At 44.5% G+C, this 19,616-nt stretch overlaps 1 protein-coding gene across 1 annotated transcript in view; it reads left to right on the top strand.

Annotated features, from left to right (window-relative positions):
• Positions 1-19,616, top strand: part of LOC147894764 (uncharacterized) — a 92,552-nt gene that overhangs the window by 15,622 nt on the left and 57,314 nt on the right. The window contains exons 4-5 of the mRNA XM_087385233.1: positions 1,825-1,949; positions 2,069-2,113. Of these exons, the coding sequence (XP_087241359.1) occupies positions 1,825-1,949; positions 2,069-2,113 (170 nt within the window). The remainder of the gene's footprint in view (positions 1-1,824; positions 1,950-2,068; positions 2,114-19,616) is intronic.

A 19,616-nucleotide genomic window follows, 5' to 3' on the forward strand; every position in this document is an offset into this window, starting at 1 on the left:
ATGAGTCTCCATTGGTGTCACCAGAACATACAACTAGGAATTTGAACTATGAGCTAAAATGTGGCTGAATCCTAATGTGAATCTGGCACATGAACCATTGATCCCAAGGCTTGCTGGTCGAAAAAGGGCTGGAAAAGAACCAAGCTTGACCCACTCTTTCCCATTTGCTGGTTGCTTCTTTCACGAGACCTCCCTTACTCCTTCCCTGGTAGGTCACTACGGTACACTGCTGGTATTGTGATAATTCTTTCTATCTTAAATGGTGCGTTGCCCTATCAGCTAGATTTAGATTTAGATGCTCGTTGGGGAGAGACTAAAATGAAAATGTTTAGACTTCACAAGCAGTTGTAGCTTGAATGAAGAGATTTTGGACTACCTTTTGATTAGCCTTCTCCTTTAGTGCTAGCCTTCATCATGGCTGAGTCTACCCTTCACCTCCGGAGTGCCGACAGAAACTCAGTACGAAGACTTTGTATAAATGGATGCTCAAGTATGTGTGGGTGTGTGGATTTGTATGTGTGAGAGCATATTTTTATACTATGGTCTACACCCACTGTTGGGCGCTGATGACGTCAGTGGGGATGTCATAGTAGCTAGTCCCTGCTATGCATGATGGAGTTTATGGTTTTCAACCTTGTGAGTGACTATCATGAGATTGAAACTGCACTATGTTGTGTTTTTAGAGGATGAGTTTGGGAATGTTCCTGGATTCATCTAGGTATATACACTTGCATGCAACCCAGCACAATGGGGTAAAGGAGAGAAGCAAGTCATTCTTGCGTTTCAGGGAGCCTAGTTCCTAAGAGAGGGCCTATTGCGGTTCTACAAAATCTTTCAGAAGATCAATCTTGTTTTTTGACAGCGTTAAGAAATTTCTAGTCTCCCTTTTGCCTGTGGGGTTACATGGGCCCTAAGGGAGATCTATTTTGTTTCTTTATTTTCCTCTTAGAATTTTGATCTTTCAAACAACAAAAATCTGAATTTGTACGATTGGATATATTCTAGTATTACAAAGGTATATCTTTATTTTCCTCTTTAGAATTTTGCTACTTATTTGAATTTTGAAGGTGTATGGGAGTACTTCATACATAAAATGGGTCATTTGAAGTTAATCTCTAGGTACGTGGAAGAACTTCTGAGTGGTCTTTCTAGTGTTCATTTGGGGTTTGCTTTGATCAACTGTCCCACATTGTCTAAATTGGTGTTACTAGTTTGATCTTAATGATATATGAGAGTCCAATCTACCTTCAAGGGGTATCCATAGTTCACCTTACTGGTTGTGGATCGTTCCTCTCTTTTGGCCCATGTTGACAGTCTTCAAGGAAGGAGAGTAAGTATGGTTTGGGCCCTGGACCTTGTAGACTTTTATTTAGAGAAAAATAAAGCCATATCGACAGGGCATAAATGTGGCTTTCTTATAAGGCTTCTATCTTGGGCATTGCTATCTAGGTAGTCTTAAACCAACCTTGCGCTTTTGGCTTGAAGAAGCCTCAATAGTTCAATAAGCTCTTTCAAATCCTCTCACTGCGATAGAGTTGAGATAATCTCAGTCTGATGACTACAAGTTGTTGGGTATTAAATGCTTGCTTCATTCTTTGACATGTTGTCCATCTATTTTGAAACTTTGCAGTCCGTATTTGTGGTAAAACATGTGTGGGCATTTATGCCCAGAGGCATTGCAACATTTGATGTGTCTTTTTTTGCCACGTCTTTAGAACCAAATAGAAAGAATGGAAAATAAAAACAAAGATAAAGGTTTTGGAACTATGAATTATTTTAAAATTTTGGCAAATTTTACAGTAGGTTCACTTCTTTTGTATGCAGGCTGGGAATATCTTAATTGACTCTATGGGTGCTGTGAAGCTAGGCGATTTTGGTGTGTCAGCATGCATGTTTGACACTGGTGATAGGCAACGCTCAAGGAACACTTTTGTTGGAACTCCTTGCTGGTGCTTGTGCTCTTTATGCCTTAGCGTGCTTGATGGAAGAAAGTCTTTGCCTCTTTCAAAGAGAGTTCCACATGGAATTTCCCCTTCTCACAGAGTACTCAGTAACGGTTCTTTTGCAGGATGGCACCTGAAGTTCTAGAGCAGGTGCATGGCTATGATTTTAAGTAAGCATTGACATTCTCCCTTCAGAAAATGAATATTCTCTCAATTTTTTTATCGTGTCAATTCCTTTTCGTTTGTGCTACATGGTAGCAATGACAGTGAAATTCCCTCAAGGGTAACAATACATGTAAGCATTATATTTAAGTCTCAATACTAACAATATTATTGTCAATTAGGCCTTCTAAAGGATTTCTTTGCCACTAGAGTTCTAGGAATTACATCGGCCATGATCCGTTCATTTTTGTGATCAATGGCCAAGACTCTCATGCTCCTTGGTAGCTTAGAGAGAGCCTTTTAGAAATCACGGCTTCAATGTGATGTATATGAAATTGACCCATGGATTTGAATAAGATAGAATACCAATGGTGTAATGCTCCTTTTCACTTCCTGTTTCTACAGGATACTCGTCCTTGTCACTATTTCTGTACTTGTGGGAGTAGACTCTACCATGTGTCACTATTTAATTGGCAGCTGAGGTGAACTTCAACAGCATAAGCACTGTTGATTATTGCGCAGTCCCTACTCTCTCTTTCTTTTTCTCTCTCTCTGTTTCCATTGTGGAAAGAAGTGCACTCCTGATTATTGTGCAGTCCCTATGCTCTCTCTCTCTCACACGCGCACACACTTTTTTTTATAGTGAAATCTTTTATTTTTGTGTGGGAAACCCCAAAAAGAGGTAAAAGCCCACCAATAGCTACAAAGAAAAAATTTACAAATAAAGCCTCAGAGAAAAACTCATGAGGCAGCCCAGTAAAAAGTTACATATCCACTGGAGGAGAATCAAACAAAACATCCTCCAGTTTCAGATTGTTGCTTTGTAAAAAGTGATGCAGTGGAGTAACTGCACCATCAATAAAAACTAGCTGCTTTTTGCCCTTGTGATTCTTCTTAATATAAGCTGGTGGTCCGAATTTTTGAATCACAGGGTCAAAAACCTGTTGTAACCAAGGATGAAAAGAATCCAGAGAAAAAGGAACATCTGCATCCTGAACAGAAATAGACTCTGGCACGATCATCACAGGCGAAGGAACTGGATCAACATCAGTACCATGTGAAGAAGGAGCTGCATCAGATAAATCAGGACTCGTCGTTTCAGTTTCAGCTTCACTCCGAGTATCAACCTGAGATAAAACATGTACAGCATCCTGTATAATCCCCTCTTCAAGAGGAACATCCATATCCAGAGGAGGCGGCGGTTGGTAGTGCTCAACAAGAGACTGAGCCTGAGCCTGAGCTTCTTTAGCAACATAAAGATTGGCATGAGATTTATCTACCTTCCTCCAGTAATACTTCGGAGCAGTGAATGAAGACTTATCCAACGAAGCCATAGCAGAGACCGGAGGAGGAGGGGGAGTAATCTTGACTACTGAGGAAGGAGTAGGAGGAGTGGTCTTGGAAGCAGAAGGGCAAGCACGCGCAAAATGACCAACCTGGTGGCACCGATAACAGGTTGTAGGAAAAGAGACAAAATGCAACCGAATGCGCATTGGATGGGCAAAACCCAGATCAAGATCCAAAGTAGAATGCACTGGCTGCATCATATCCCATAGAACACAAATACGAATATCCCGAGTGGCTTGTAAAAACCCACCAATAAGTACAAGAAAAAAGTTTTCATAAGTAAAACCTAAGATCAAAAGTCATGAGGTAGCCAAGTAAAAAGTTACATATCAAGCTGGAGGAGAGTCAAACACAGCATCCTCCAGCTTCAAATTGTTCTGCTGTAAAAACTGATGCAGTGATGAAACCACACCATCAATAAAAACAAGCTCTTTTTTGCCCTTGTGATTCTTCTTGATATAGGCTGGTACGCGAAATTTTTGAATCAGAGGGTCAAAAACCTATTGTAACATAGGATGAAAAGATTCCAGTAAAAAAGGTACTTCTGCATCCCTGACAGAAGAAGACTCTGGCACAGGCATCAAAGGCAGAGAAGCTAAATCAACATCTGTATCTTCCGATGAAGAAGATGCATCTGATGAAGCAGGGTTCAGCATTGAGCTTCATTCGGAGGATCAATCTGAGTAAAAGCAGGGGCAGTATCCTGAGAGAGAGCATGCATGTCATCCTGTAAATTGCCCTCTGCAAGGGGTACATCCATATCCTGAGTAGAAGAAAACTGATGGTGCTCAACAATGGTGCAATCCTGAGCTTCTTGAGCAAGAGGAGGATTTGCTTGTGATTTATCAACCTTCCTCCAGTAGTGCTTCGGAGCAGTAGAGGGCTTCGCCAAAGAAGCCATAGCAGAAACCGGAGGAGAAGGGAGAGTAACCTTGACAGCTGAAGAAGGAGCAGGTGGTATGGGCCTGCATATAGAAGGGCAAGCACGTGCAAAATGACCAACCTGTCGGCACCGATAACATGCAGTGGGGAAAGATGCAAAATGGAGCTTGATGCGCATCGGATGAGCAAATCCCAAATCAAGATCCAAGGTAGATGGCACGGGCTGCGTCATATCCCACAGGATGCAAAGACGAACATCACGGGAGGCTTGCAAGAACTCCTGACTTGGAATATGGAGAGGCCTTCCCAAAAAAGTTGCAAGAGTTGGAAGATGCTGAAAAAGAGGCAGAGGCAGCGCTTTGAGAGTAATCCAAACCGGAGAGTGAGTCAGAAGTGTTGCAGAAGGATCGAAAAGCGGATCCCAGGGCATAACATAGGCGAAGAAACCCGCTCCAGGAACGCCAACATCATTGACAAGGCGCTCTACCACCTCAGTCGAAGTGCATTGGGCATAGTAAAATCCTTTCCCTAGAAAGACAAAGGAAGAAATACAATCCAGACTCACTGCAACATCAGCCCAATGACGAAGCTGAGCTGAAGATAAAACCCTATCCATGAAGTATAGGCAGACTCCAAATTGAAGACCAGAGACCAAAAGGGCAGAATTCAAGGAACAAACAAGCGGGAAACGCGATGAAGGAACTTCTGTAATAGAGGCAGAGCACAATTGTCGAAGAAGATCCAGCTGGAGAGAAGAAGAAGGGCCATCAGAATTATCCAGCTTTGCCGATTTGATGAAAGGGGAGGCAGGTAGACCACCATGCTTTCGCCGAAGGAACACACGAGTAGGAGCAGAGGCAGAAGGAGGTCTCGAGGCCGAGAAAATAAAAGAGAGAGGAGATTGCGCAGGGGACTGTACATGTTGTATGGTCTGCCGTATAGACTGTACGGTCGACCGTACAGACTGTACGGAAGTCAGTGTAGCAGGAACGGAGGGTTGTACGGGGGGTCCACAGGGTACGGGAAGAGTAATTGAGATTGCGCAGGAGATTGTACGGGCGGCGGTACGGAAGGCAGCAGCTTGCACGTCAGCGGTACGGAAAACCGTACAGTTGACGGCAACTGAACTAAAGACAGAGGAGCCGGCAGGGTCAGGGATTGTACGGATGGGGATTGTACGGATGACGATGGTACGGATGGGGATGGTACGGACGGAAACAAGGAGGGAGAGAAGGAGGGCGCCATCGCGCCACACACACTCTCTCTCACCCACTTTTTTTTTTTGGGTGAAACCAGTGACTATAAAATTAACATAAAATCAATGTACATGACATTAGACTCCAAAAGAGAGCCTAATGGAAGCACTCAAAAAGAGTGAGAAAACACTTCACGGCTAGTAGCATCCAAATCCCTCACAGCATAACTATCATATAAAGATTGCTTCAGGGACATTCTGAAGAAAGCATATGCCTGAGGGAACTGTTGTCCCATCCTAAAATGCCATCTCTGTGTCCAAATAGTCCATAGTACCAAAAAACGAGCCTAGTGAAAGAAAAGGAGGAATGGAGACATCTGAGATGAGAAGCATCCAAACATCTAGAAGAGTTTCCCGAATCTGATAGAGGGAAACCGAAGCCGCAGCAAATGAGAGACATGAGTGATCAATATCCGAGAGTGCGGGCAAGACCATAATAGATGGGGAACTGTCTCACGATGATGAGAGCAACGGGGGCAGGAAGAGGAAGCAATACGACGTGCTTCCAATTTCACCCCAATGGAAAAAGCTCCCACTATACATCCCAAAAGAAAAGCCTCTGTTTCAATGGCAATTTAGCTTTCCAAATTTTCTTGAGTTTTCATTGCCACCAAGATAAAGGCCTATCCAAATTCCAAAGAGTGTTGGCATGCTTATCAATCCATGGCGGTGGAAGAAGAAATCTGTAGACCATCGAAGATGTCAAATTATGCATTGAAAGTGAACTGGTAGCAGGAGACAAGGAAGTCAGATTCCAGTCCAGTAATCTGTCCTGTACAAACAACGGAGGAACAGGAACAAAAGGCTGCAACATAGATGTAAGTAGCCTCCAAATGGGCCTATGATGCAGACCCAAGGGGAATGTTCTGCAAGCTTGTGGAAATGAAAGCACATAACCATGTTGATCCACCACATCTCCGACAAATCTTATGCCCAATTTCATAAGATTATATGCTTTAATAGGTGCTTGTAAAGCAAGTGGCGAATCAAACACCTTGCTCCAATGGATACTTTCCAAACGAAGAGAATTACCATGATGGGAGGAAGCACCTGACCATTTAGCATAAGAGAGAATTCTCTTCCAATCATGAATAAAAGCAGTAGAAATAGGACAGCCAGGAATTTTCCTCTGAAATGTAGTCATTACTGCTTCCCAATGATATGTAATCCAATGCCCATATGCGTGAGACTTCTTGTTTCCACATATAGCTGCTAACATAATAGCCCATGGCTGTTTTTGCTGAAAAAAATCAGCAATCATAGTGCTCTTTCTTGCCAACATATGAAACGGAAGATTGAGAATATTCAGTCCCCCATGAGTCTTAGGAGAACAAACAGACTGCATGGGAAGTAGTCGCAAAGCCTTCTTGTGAGATTTACTTTTCCAAAATATCTCCATAGCCTGGGACATATAGGAAGCCAAGTGCTTAAAAGACCAGTGAAGAAGAGGCAAATAAAATTGCACATATGCCATAATGATACACTGCACTATCCGAAGTCGAACATGTAAAGGCCAAGTTGACAAGTGCCAATATTCCAACTTCTTGTTAATCTTTTGAAGCACCCATTTAAGCTGTTGTTGAGGGGTAATATTCCAGCCAATGGGATACCCTAAATGCCTCACAATGGTATGGGAAGAAATAATGTGGCCTGGCCACAGAAGTGCATGCCAATCAGCTTCTTTCAAAGCTAGAAGATTCGATTTCTGAAAGTTGATATGCAGGCCAGCAGCTATGCCAAAATCATGCAAAGTATGCATCAAATGAGAGAGGTCACGTTGAGAATTCCTGGGCATAAAATATGAATCATCAGCATATGCCTGTGCAAGAAACAGCTGTGCACCTGGAATTTGCAAGCCATGAAGCTGCCCAGTATCTGCAAGATGGGCCATATGCAACAATAACGGATGAGTAGCAATGGCATAGAGTAGCGCACTAAGAGGGCATCCCTGTCTCACTGAGCGGGTCATAGTCCATGTCCTTGACAACCCACTGCCAAGCAGACACTGCGCAGTGGCTTGAGAATACAACCAGTAAATAACATGAACCAGCCAAGGGCCAAATCCCAATTTATGCATAGTCTGAGAAATAAAATCCCAATGGACAGTATCAAATGCTTTCACAATGTCCACTTGTAGAATGAGAACATCTTGTTTAGAATATTCGGCATACTCAATTGCAAGCAAAACATTGGAGATATTGTCAGTAATCTGCCTTTTGGGAACAAACCCATAGTGCCTAGGATGAAGTCCTGCCTGCAAGATAAATCGAACCCTAAGGACAATCATCTTGGCAATGAGTTTGTAAATGAGCGGCATAAGAGATATGGGCCGCCAATCAGCCATTGTCTCACACAACCTTTTTTTTGGGATCAATTTGACAAGGCCATGCTTCCAAGAAGGAGGAAGAGATTGTTCTGCCCAAGCATGATTGATCATAAGAAGAAGAGTGTCCTTGAGATCATCCCAAAATGCAAGGAAAAATTCAACAGTCAATCCATCCCAACCAGGGGAGCTGCCTTTACGTAAATGACTCAAAGCATCATCCAGTTCATTAAGCATAAATGGCTGCTCCAATGCATGAGCTTGTTCCCAAGACAATATAGGCTGAACATGCATAAGAAATTGAGACCTAGCTGCATTCACTTGCATCGAATAATCAGGCCGAGGAGAAAAGAGATGCTGAAAATGACTAGAGCATTGCGATTCCAATTCTGATTTGGAGGTGGTCCAGGTGCCATCATCCTACAAATATCCTCCTTTTGCCGATCACCTGGACCACCTACAAAACTTTTAAAGAAGGCCTTGGAGGAGCAACCCTTATGATGCGAGCTTGGATTTGCCACTCCTTTAATTTGCGAAGATCATTTTGATGGATGATATGCACCGCATAAGCCCAAGAATCCTGTTCAGAGGAAGTGAGCTGCCTATAAGAGGTAATTACATCCATTTGTTGCTTGTGAGATTGAGCCCATTTCAGCTTAAGCCGGAGGTTCTCCATGTGACTCCGTCCATAATCTTGAATAACAGCTTGCAGGCGATGTGCAAGACTGATCCAAGCAAAATCCATATCCTCCTGAGCATGTAAGAGGAGGGGGCGGACAGCCACTCTCACTATATTCTGAAATTGTTGATGAAGCAAATAAGCACTGTTAATATGGAGTAGATGACGACCAAAAAAAGGCAGATTATCTGTCAACGGTGCTATAGATAATGTCAAGCATACTGGAAAGTGATCAGACAGCAAGAGGGAATGATCAACCCATAATGCACATGTAAAACTAGCATACTGCTGAGCATGCAACAAATACCATCTGTCAAGTCGAGCCCAGTAATGAGTGAAAGCATTATGACGGTATGTATAACCCATATCTCCATCCCTTGTTGAGAGCCATAAATCTTCTGCATGCATGGAAGAAAGCATATCCTCCCAATGTCGAAGCTCAGTGGGGATCATGTGAGATCGGTGAGTGGTGTTGTCTTGCATGGCAGGCGAGTTATTAAAGTCCCCACACAAAAAGGCATTAGACATCCATGGATATTGCTTGAGGGAGGCCCACATTTGGGCTCTTATCGCAGAAGTTTGAGAGGCATAAACTGATGCTATTTCATAAAGATCAGCATGACAGATGCATCTGATTACCATCCATCGACCCTGGGGGTCATTGTAAGCAACCGTGGGCTGCATATCGTGTTTCACCAGCATGCATACCCCCGAAAAGTGCATTGTACCAGCATAAAAGATGTCATAACCAGCAAAGTGGCCTTACTGGCCAGCCAAGAAGTGTTGATTGTGTTCCTGTAAGGAAATAACATCGGGGTGCATTCTATGTACATAGTGCGAAAAAAGTCTCCACTTGTTGACATTGCAAAGACCTTGGACGTTGTATGTAATGCAAGTAATTGAAGCAGACATAAGAGATATATACAGTCGAACCGAGAAACACAATAAAGGTACAAGGTGTCAGGCATCAGCCATGACATCGACATCCACCTGGCCTCCTGGATCAATAGCTCTATCGTCCTCATCATTGTCACATACAGGAATACCCTTCTTGAGCACATCAACCCACAGTCGAGAAGTCAAGCTAACAGCAGGGGTAGAGGCCTGGCCAGGGGTGGAAGTAGAGAGAGGCATCCCAATGCCGAGATTGTAACGGTTGTGGCTTAAGCGCAAACACCTTTTTGGGCTGCTGCCAGACACCTTGGGGAGAGGCATTAGATTATGGAATTTTGCCCTTTCCCTTATCCTTTTGCTTGGTTGAAACATGGAGCACACTTTCCTTGGGAAGAGTAGATTTAGATGTCACATCACCCAGCTTGCTAGGCATAGCCTTAGGCGCCGGACCATAAGTTGGAGGGGTAGTATTTTCTGGAGCAATAGCTGTGGGTGGGAGCTGATGTAGGACTGCAGGACACTGTGAAGCTAGATGGCCAAACTTATGACAAGTAAAACAAGCACCTGCAAAGACTCCCCATTTCAAGTCAAAATATTTTTCGCCCAAGGGAACATCCTCCACCTCTACCGCAATAGAAGGAGGGGTTGGGTGATCTGTGTCCCAAAGAACACAAAACCGAATTCGATTACCCGAAGGACGGGGTGGGCATACAACTTGCCCCAAAGTAGCTGCCAGACTTGGTAACTCGGCCCTCATATAATCCGGAAAATCCACTACCTCAACCCATACAGGGCAGTGACGTCGAATGAGACCGTGATAATCCTTATTTGGCGACTATGGCATGACATGCACCATTTGTCTACCATAGAATAGAGGGGACATCTCCAATATCTGCTGACGATATGAGGCATCCAAAAAGTGCACTTCATAAAAACCTCGAGAAGCAAAGTATACTCCTTCAACAAAGCAACCTCCCAACAAAGCCTGAACCCACTGAGCCACATCATTTGCAGAGGGTAACTTCCCAGGGAAAAAAATGATAACCGCTTGCTGAGAAAACTTCCGGAGAGGAGTAACCAATGAGGGCAGCTTCAACTTATACTTAAGTGCCGGGGGAGGTTTGGCCCACTCCTTTCGGCTCTGGTGGAATTCATCCTTGAGCATATCGAAAACATAGTGAGCATCTTCAGAAGCTGAAGTAGGCAATTCAACTTGCTGTTGTTTGGGGTCCCGGAACAAGTCCTTTTGAGAATAGCTTTTGATATGGTCCTCCATGGAGGTAAGCAGGGCAGGACTGATATAGCAAAATAAGAAGAGAGCAGACAGCCGGAGGCCAATAAAAGCCAAAATCAGGACGAAAGAGGGCAGCAGGGGTTATGCACAGGTAGGGAGTGGGTAATTCACAGCAAAAGGGAGCAAATCAGGCGGCAAGAAGAGGCGGACAGCAGCGGCTAGAACAAGCAGACAGCAGCAGCAGAGGAAAGGAGGAGCTAGAACGGGCGGCTGGATCAGACGGACAGCAGCGGCCAAAAAAAAAGGGGCGACGTAGATGAAGGAAGCTCCTGATGGTCGCAGGGGCAGAGCGGGCAGACCTGATGGGCAGCCAGAAGGGCGCACAGACAGATGCGCACAGGGCAGCAGCAGCTCTGACACTGACTTCACGCCTCTCTCACACACACACACACGCACGTGCACGCACACACACACACACACACCCCTTTTTTTTTGGGGGTGAAATCCATGTAGCTTTATATTTACAAAGAAAAGTCTCCAGATCGGGAACAGGGAATTACAACATAAGAAGATGTCATTGTAAGACAAGGATGCAGGAGAATCTATCTGATCAGCACACAGACAACCGTAGAAAGATTGTTGTAATGACATTCGGAAAGAATGGAACTCGGAAGAAGTTGGGTCACCAAAGACTCTATGACTTATGTCTTTCCACAGGGTCCAAAGTGCCCCATAGTGAACCCAAGTGAAGAAAAGATCAAATTCCAGCCTGAGTGGGTGGATTCCAAATAGCCAAAAGGACTGCCAAAATGAGCAGTGGGAAATCGAGCCTAAAGGTGCTGCTGCAGAAAATGTAAGAAGTCATGAGTGTGAGGGAAATGCCAAAAAGGATGAGGCAATGATTCCCGTGGAGCCAGACATCGATTACAAACGTTTGCATGCTAGGAGTTGACCAAAGGGAATAACTTCAAGCATCACCCACCACAAGAAAACCCGCACACATGCACACACTAGCATGCACGCACGTATGTAGAGACACAGACACATAGAGACACACACATGTACCACAGTTCAAAGAAATGTATACTTAGAAATGTGAAATGTTTCAAAAGATGGGGCAAAAATATGCAAAAGGCTAAAAAGGTCTCAAATGGCTTCATACAATACCTATGATGTCCAAAGATTTTGGAAGTACTCTAAGGTGCTACAGAAAAGTTTCAAGGGTTTGCAAACTATTTATATCATAATTCATTCCTTAGTGTTGACTGAACATTAAAGTGTGAGCTTTAAACTAACCAAATCAGTAATATAGAGACTGGATCACAAAGGTCAAAGTGCAAAATTTTAACTACAGCTTACTGAAATATTAAATAATTTCAAATTTTCGTGATCGGTTTGACAATTTAGGTATGTACAGATAAAGTACTACATGTTTTAGTGGTAACGAAACACGTTTCATTGTGACTCAGACAAACACACACACTTTTTTTTAAATAGTGAAATCTTTTATTTTTGCACGGGAAACCCCAAGAAGAGGTAAAAACCCACCAATAAGTACAAAGGAAAAATTTACAAGTATAACCTCAGAGACAAAAACTCATGAGGTAACCATAGTAAAAAGTTACATATCGGTTGGATCAGGATCCAACAGGACATCTGCCATCTTCAAATTATTATCTTGCAAAAAAGGATGTAACGAAGTGACAACACCATCAATAAAACATCAAAAACCTTTTGCAAACAAGGATGAAATGACTCGAGCAAAAAAGGAGCATCTGGATCTGAAATGGAGAGGCTTGGTAAAGGAGGAGGCATTTGAACAAGCGTCTCAGTGGAAGGAACATGGAACTCCAGAGAAATATCTGCATCCTGAATAAGGGTATCTGGAGCTGAAGGAGACTGTAGATGTTCTTCTCCTCATGCAGGTCAACAGAGTCATGTAGCATTGAAGAAGAACCTGACAGAACAACTTCAGTTGTCGAAACAGCAACAAGAACTGGATCACAAGGGACCTGTAAATCTGAAATTGGAGGAAGAGCATCCAGAACTTATAAAGCAGCAAAAGGATTGGAATTTTGAACCATCGGAGCTTCCTGAACTTTCTTCTAGACTTTAGAATATTTAAAACGCATGTCTTCTTGTGTATTGGAAGAAGAGAGAGAAACTGAAAGAACTGAAGCAGAAGGAGCAGGATTTGTCTGAACAGGAGGCAATAAAGAAGAAGATGGGTAGGCTCTAGTAAAATGGTCTAATTGGCGACATTTGTAACATGCATTAGGAAATTAAGCAAAGCGAAGGGCAATCCAGAGGGAATGAGAAAATCCAAAGTCCAACTCTAGGCAGGAAGGAACCAATTGCTCTATATATCAAAGAACGCATATGCGAATATCTCTGCTCGTATTGCGATAATTCTTTCTATCTTAAATGGTGCGTTGCCCTATCAGCTAGATTTAGATTTAGATGCTCGTTTGGGAGAGACTAAAATGAAATCGTTTAGACTTCACAAGCAGTTGTAGCTTGAATGAAGAGATTTGGACTACTTTTTGATTAGCCTTCTCCTTTAGTGCTAGCCTTCGTCATGGCTGAGTTTGCCCTTCACCTCTGGAGTGCCGACAGAAACTAAGTATGAAGACTTTGTATAAATGGATGCTCAAGTATGTGTGGGTGTGTGGATTTGTATGTGTGAGAGCATACTTTTATACTATGCTCTACACCCACTGTTGGGCGCTGATGACATCAGTGGGGATGTCATAGTAGCTAGTCCCTACTATGCGTGATGGAGTTTATGGTTTTCAATCTTATGAGTGACTCTCGTGAGATTGAAACTGCACTATGTTGTGTTTTTAGAGGATGAGTTTGGGAATGTTCCTGGATTCATCTAGGTATATGCGAATATCTCTGCTTGTGACCAAGAACTCCTGTTTTGGAATGAAAAGTACACGGCCTAGCAGAGCTGCAAGAGAAGGAACATGCTGAAAAAGCGGGACTGGTAGATCTTTAAAGGTAACCCAAACAGGATAGAAGTGGAGAAGGGAGCGTGCTGGGTCAAAAAGAGGATCCCAGGGCATAATTACTGCAAAATGACCCGCCCCGTGACTCCACCCAAAGTCAGCAAATGGAAAACAGTGTCCACAGAGGCACAATGAGCAAAATAAAACCCCTTTCCCATGAAAACAAAAGTGGTAATCTTGCCAGCACCCACTGCAATTGAAGCCCAAGCTTGCAAAGTAGTAACCGCCATAACTCTTCCCATAAAGTACAAGCAAACACCAAGTTGTTGTTCCTGGCGAATGCTTTGAAGTAGAGGCTGAGGGGAAATGGCTGAAAGAGACCAAAGGATGGCAAAGAAGAAATGGACTGCAGGGAATCAGATACAAAGGGTGGCTGACAGGGTACGGAAAGCAGCGGACAGGGTACGGATGGCGGCTGGCAGGGTACGGATGACAATGGACAGGGTACGGACGTTGGCTGATAGGGTACAGCCTGCAGAAAAACAGGTACAGAAGGAGGAATCTGTATGGCAGACGGAACTGGTACGGACAGGTTCTGATGTGACGGGTAGGGCAATGGATTCTGTACGGGATGCTGGAAAGGTACGGATGCTGGCTGAACAGGTACAGACGAAGAATGGAACTGCATGGAAAAGTACGGCACATGTACGGTGGGAGTTGGAAGAGGAATAGATGAGGGCGGGAAGAAAACGGGGGCTGATGGGACTTGTACGGACAGAGGTACGGGGAGCAACGGGGGAGCAGCAGCAGGAGAGGTCTCCATGGCTCTACAACACCCACACACACACACACACACACGTGAATTTTGCAATGAAAAATCCAACCAACAAACACACACACACACACACACACACACACACGCTTCTCACACACATGCATGTGCACTGCATGGTGATTAGAGGTTTGAGTCCTCTTCGGTGCACATACATACATACGTGCATACATACATACATATAATATGTGTGTGTGTACGTGCGCGTGCATGCATATACGTATAGAAATATTCTTGCTTCGTCAATTTTATCGCGGGCATTAAGGCATGCTAACAGGCTAACATGCCGCTTTGAGCATGTTTGTTTAGTACAAAGTCATATATGCTCGGTGGATTTGATTCCTCAGTCAACATACACATGGTCTCATGCTCGTATCTAACATGCTGTCATTAACTAAATAGCAAGCTCCCTAGTGTGTGTCACGAGGACGTGAAAAGAGGACGTGAAAAGTGATGTAAAGTATCTTCGTAACTCAACCTACGCTTAACCCGGGGTTAACCATGGTTAAGTGTTGTAATGGTTTGGACGTGAGGGACTGGCTAGAGGAAGTGCACACTTCCTAGAAGTTCCTAAGGGCAAAGTCCAGGTGCACCACTAGGTCCTAGGGGCAAGGCAAAGGCTTTAAAAGAGGGGTCTAAAAGTTGGGCCCAAGGACAACCAATGTTGTCCTTGGTATGGGGGTTAGGACTTTAATGAAGGGGCAAATGGCAAGGAGGAGGTGCCATTTGTCAAGCATGTGTATGCATGCCCTTCCCCCACCTTCCATCTCTCTCCCCTCACTCTCCGAGAGGTGTAGGACGTTTTTTAGTTGTTCTTGTGCAGTTTTTGAGCTGTTCGAACTGTTTCAAGCTTGCTTTCAGCCGTTTTAACAATGTTTTGACTGTTCCAAGGCTAGTACGCACTTCTAGGAAGTGCCAGGACTCTTTTATGAACTTTTGGAAAATTTTCGTACGGACTGCACGGACGCCCGTATGGCTGTACGGAACCCGTACAGACGTGTTCAGCTGCCTCCAGTAGGTGCTCGGAGTTGTCTTTTGCTGTGCTGAACCTTTGTGCACATGTTTTTGGCTGTGTGGAGCTGTTTCGGAGCTGTTATGGACCAGTGCAGGCTGCAGGAGGAACTTTCCCTGTTGCTTTTGGCACCTTCTCTTAGGAGAACTCAGGCACAGATCCCGAGGCAATCATTTCGGGACAGATCTGTGAACCATCTTTCCTCTACAGCTCTTTCTTGTTCACCCTCCGCTCTCTACCTTCATTTCTCTCTTCTCCTGATTGCTGGAAGACACCTGCATCCTACGGGGAGCTTGGACAGAGGATAGGTGCGAGGAAGGAGCTCGCCCCTCTGCCACAAACAGCGGGAGTTGGTTCCAGGTTCGGTTTTTCCTTGTTCTTTCTTGCTTTGCAGCTTTTTGCGGTGCATGCGTGTTGTGTGCAGTCCTTTCAGGACTCCAATAGGTTCTAAGAAGCACCCAAAGGCAAGGGTGATCCTGTGGAAGGCCTAAGGACAGTGTGGATGCATGTGATAGCCTTGAGGCTGCCTTGAGCTCAGTTTGCCAGTGGTTTGGATGCCTGAATGCCTCTAAGTTGTGTCAGATCAGAAGTGAATGCCTCCTTGCCAGTGGGAATTCTAGTGGTGCACTGGGATTAGATGCCTTGAAGACAAGTAGAGGATTTGCAGAGAGGAACAGTGTAAGGTTGAACCCTTGTTGTATGTACCAATTTTATTCCTAAAGAAATAAAAAAATACCGGAAGGGGTGCCAAGTGTTTGGGGCCAGTGTGGTGTCTTGTACTTGGTTTCATTGAGCAGGGGCATTCTAGCCTCCATCCAGCTATTTCTCAAGTTGTTTCTAAGTGGTATTGTTTAAAGTTAGTGGTTGGAAATGATGCAATGTGGCTGTGAATAATGAATATGCAATGCAAGTTATGGTCTACTGCTCTTTAGGAAACGGAAGGCCGGTTACAGTGGTTCCATTGCCGGGATATCACCATCTTCCTACAGAGGTGAGCCCTGGGAGTGTTGGGTGAAGACAGCCCCATTGCAGTTTTGTTACAGCCCTACCATCAACAATCATGTCGCACCGCGAGCGATCTTTGCCTACCTCCGAGCAGGAAACAGACAGCTTTGATGAGGAGCACAATACCAGTGAGGGGGAAGAAGAGCAAAATGATGAGGGACATCATGTTTCTCTTGAGCATGCCACTGAGGATTCGCAGGACCAGGAGGATGAGACAGAGGAGCTTGATCCCAATGCCCTTTTTCAGTTACAAATGCAAAGTGCAGTGGGAGCCCTATCACAGCTGCAACAGACTTTCTTGGAGATAATGCAAGCTTATCCTGGTGGTAATGCTCCCCCTGCAAGCAAAAAGACAGCTGAGAAGAAGCAGACAAAGCATAAGAAGACGCAGAGGCGTGTATCTTTCAATTGACAGCCACCCGAGATGCCCACAGTTACCCCTGTAGCGTGTAATGTCGATACTTTTCATTCAGTTAATCAAGGACAGCAAGTCCTTCCTCAGCCCATGAAGCATCCGGGATATTTTGGCGGAGGATCAGTTTTTCAGTCAATGGTGGGACAGCCCACCGAAGGGCTTAGTATGCCTGGTACATACTTGGGTAGTTTCCAGCCAGGAATACAGAATTTGCAGCAGCATATGGAGGGTGGAATGCCCCCTGCAAATGCCAATATGATGTATGCAAACATAGGGATGCAGCCCGGTATGCAGACAGGGATGCCAGGAATGATAAGCAACAGTTGGAGTGTGCCACAGATGCAAGGAATGGGATCCGGAATGGTCAACCCCACCATGGGCACAGGCGATATGGTACAGAATATGGGATCCACGATGCCTCCACCATATTTTCAGCCCCCAGTTTATGATAATCTTACTCCCAAAGGTAAGCTGAAAGATTATAAGGAGGGAGGGGCAGCTGTGAAGTTTGAAACCTTCAATGGGATGCAGGATAGTTGAAGGCTCTGACATTTGTGCAATAGTTTGATACTGCCTATTCCGGTGCTCATTTCACAGAGTCTTCCAAGGTACGAAAGTCAGCCACCTTCTTGAAGGGTAACACACTGCAATGGTGGACCAATTTGCTTTTGCAGGGTAAAGCCCCTAACATTTGGATTGAGTTCAAGCAAGTTTTCTCATTGAAGTGGATATAATGACAGCATGGCATAAGCTGGATGCCGCAAACTGTAAGAATCTTGAAGAGTATAACAAAAAGTTGTGGGAGGCCTTATTGCCAGTCAGCTCGTATAGGACCGTATCATTGTCTGAGCAGGTGGAAAAGTATTGTTGTGGGCTGCCAAAGGAGCTTCGTGATTATTGCACCAAGACAAAGGTCTCCAACATCTCTCAGCCGATTGAGAATGCTACTACAGCCTATGCTCTCATGCAAGGGATGACTCCAGGATTCAAAGGTAAGCAGCAGGATGACTCTTTCATGAAAAGGAAATTTGCCAAGACAACCAAAGTCAAGTTTGATGTGGACCAGCGACCTAATAGTAAGCCCAGTACCAAAGAGAGATTGTCTCCTGAGGAACAGCAAGCCCTAATTGAAGCTGGAAAGTGTTTCCTTTGCAAAGAAAGCATCAGGCCAAAGATTGCCCCAATCGTAAACGGAAACAACCTATGGGAGCACATGAAGTGAAAGAGGACAGCCACACGCGCTAGGAGATTTGTTTTCCTTTGGTCGAAAGCAGTAATTTTGGTATGAATAATTGTAACAGCCAGAAATTGGAGAGTCTCCTCTTTCTAGGCTGCTTTGTTATTTGCAGGATGGTTCTTCCGTGCTAGTTTTGTGGATTTTTGTATCAGTCAGAAGATGGAGAGTCTCCTCTTCTAGGCTGAATGGTAAATTGCTGAATAAGTAGTCCTTGTTACTGTTGGATTGCTCTTGTTGCCCGGCATGGCTAGAGCAGCACATCCATGTATCACATGCCTGTTTTGGATGCTCTTGTTGCCCGGCATGGCTCGAGCAGTAAATCCATTTAGTACATGCTAGTTGGTTTTTTTAATTTGAACCATGAGGCAAGGATCCAAGTCTAGCATAGATTGGTTGAACCGATTCAGCTTGCGGTGATGCAAGTCTAAAAGGATATCGAGTACTAGGATCTATGTTCCTAGGATCCATTATTGCCATGTGTGTGTGGTTCAAGTTATTGGAGGCGAGTGAACTAGCAGATTTCACTCAGAGTGGTGTAGTCCACTCAGTTGTTGTGCTTTGAGCTGACTTTGGTTGTAGCTCCTTCAGGCTCAGCAGAGCATAGGTCCGGAGCATTGCCTGATGCTTAAGAGGGGGGTAGTTCCTCCACCCCCTTGTCAACAGACAGGCTCACGGTATCTAGAAGTCGCTTGGTGACACTATATGTTTCACCCGAGGTATTGTTTGCTGACAATACATCTGCTATGAGACTTCTATGATGAGTGTACTAGTCACTCCACACGGATGATGCATTGATATATGGATGGACACGTGCGCTCTCCTAGACCATATCATCATTGCTGGTGGTTTATGTTTATAGCAGCAAACTTGATAGTTTGCTATTTCAAGAGGAGGGTATGTCACGAGGACGTGAAAAGTGATGTAAAGTATCTTCGTAACTCAACCTATGCTTAACCCGGCGTTAACCATGGTTAAGTGTTGTAATGGTTTAAACGGCCGTGAGGGACTGGCTAGAGGAAGTGCACACTTCCTAGAAGTTCCTAAGGGCAAAGTCTAAGTGCATCACTAGGTCCTAGGGGCAAGGCAAAGGCTTTAAAAGAGGGGTCTAAAAGTTGGGCCCAAGGACAACCAATGTTGTCCTTGGTATGGGGGTTAGGACTTTAATGAAGGGGCAAATGGCAAGGAGGAGGTGCCATTTGTCAAGCATGTGTATGCATGCCCTTCCCCCACCTTCCATCTCTCTCCCCTCACTCTCCCAGAGGTGTAGGACGTTTTTCAGTTGTTCTTGTGCAGTTTTTGAGCTGTTCGAGCTGTTTCAAGCCTGTTTTCAGCCGTTTTAACACAGTTTTGACTGTTCCAAGGCTAGTACGCACTTCTAGGAAGTGCCAGGACTCTTTTTTGAACTTTTGGAAAATTTTCATACGGACTGCACGGACGTCCGTACG

The sequence above is a fragment of the Dipteris shenzhenensis genome, chromosome 14 (assembly GCF_047967505.1).
Source record: "Dipteris shenzhenensis isolate YYH24624 ecotype China chromosome 14, Dip_SZ_1.0, whole genome shotgun sequence".
NCBI lineage: Eukaryota > Viridiplantae > Streptophyta > Polypodiopsida > Gleicheniales > Dipteridaceae > Dipteris > Dipteris shenzhenensis.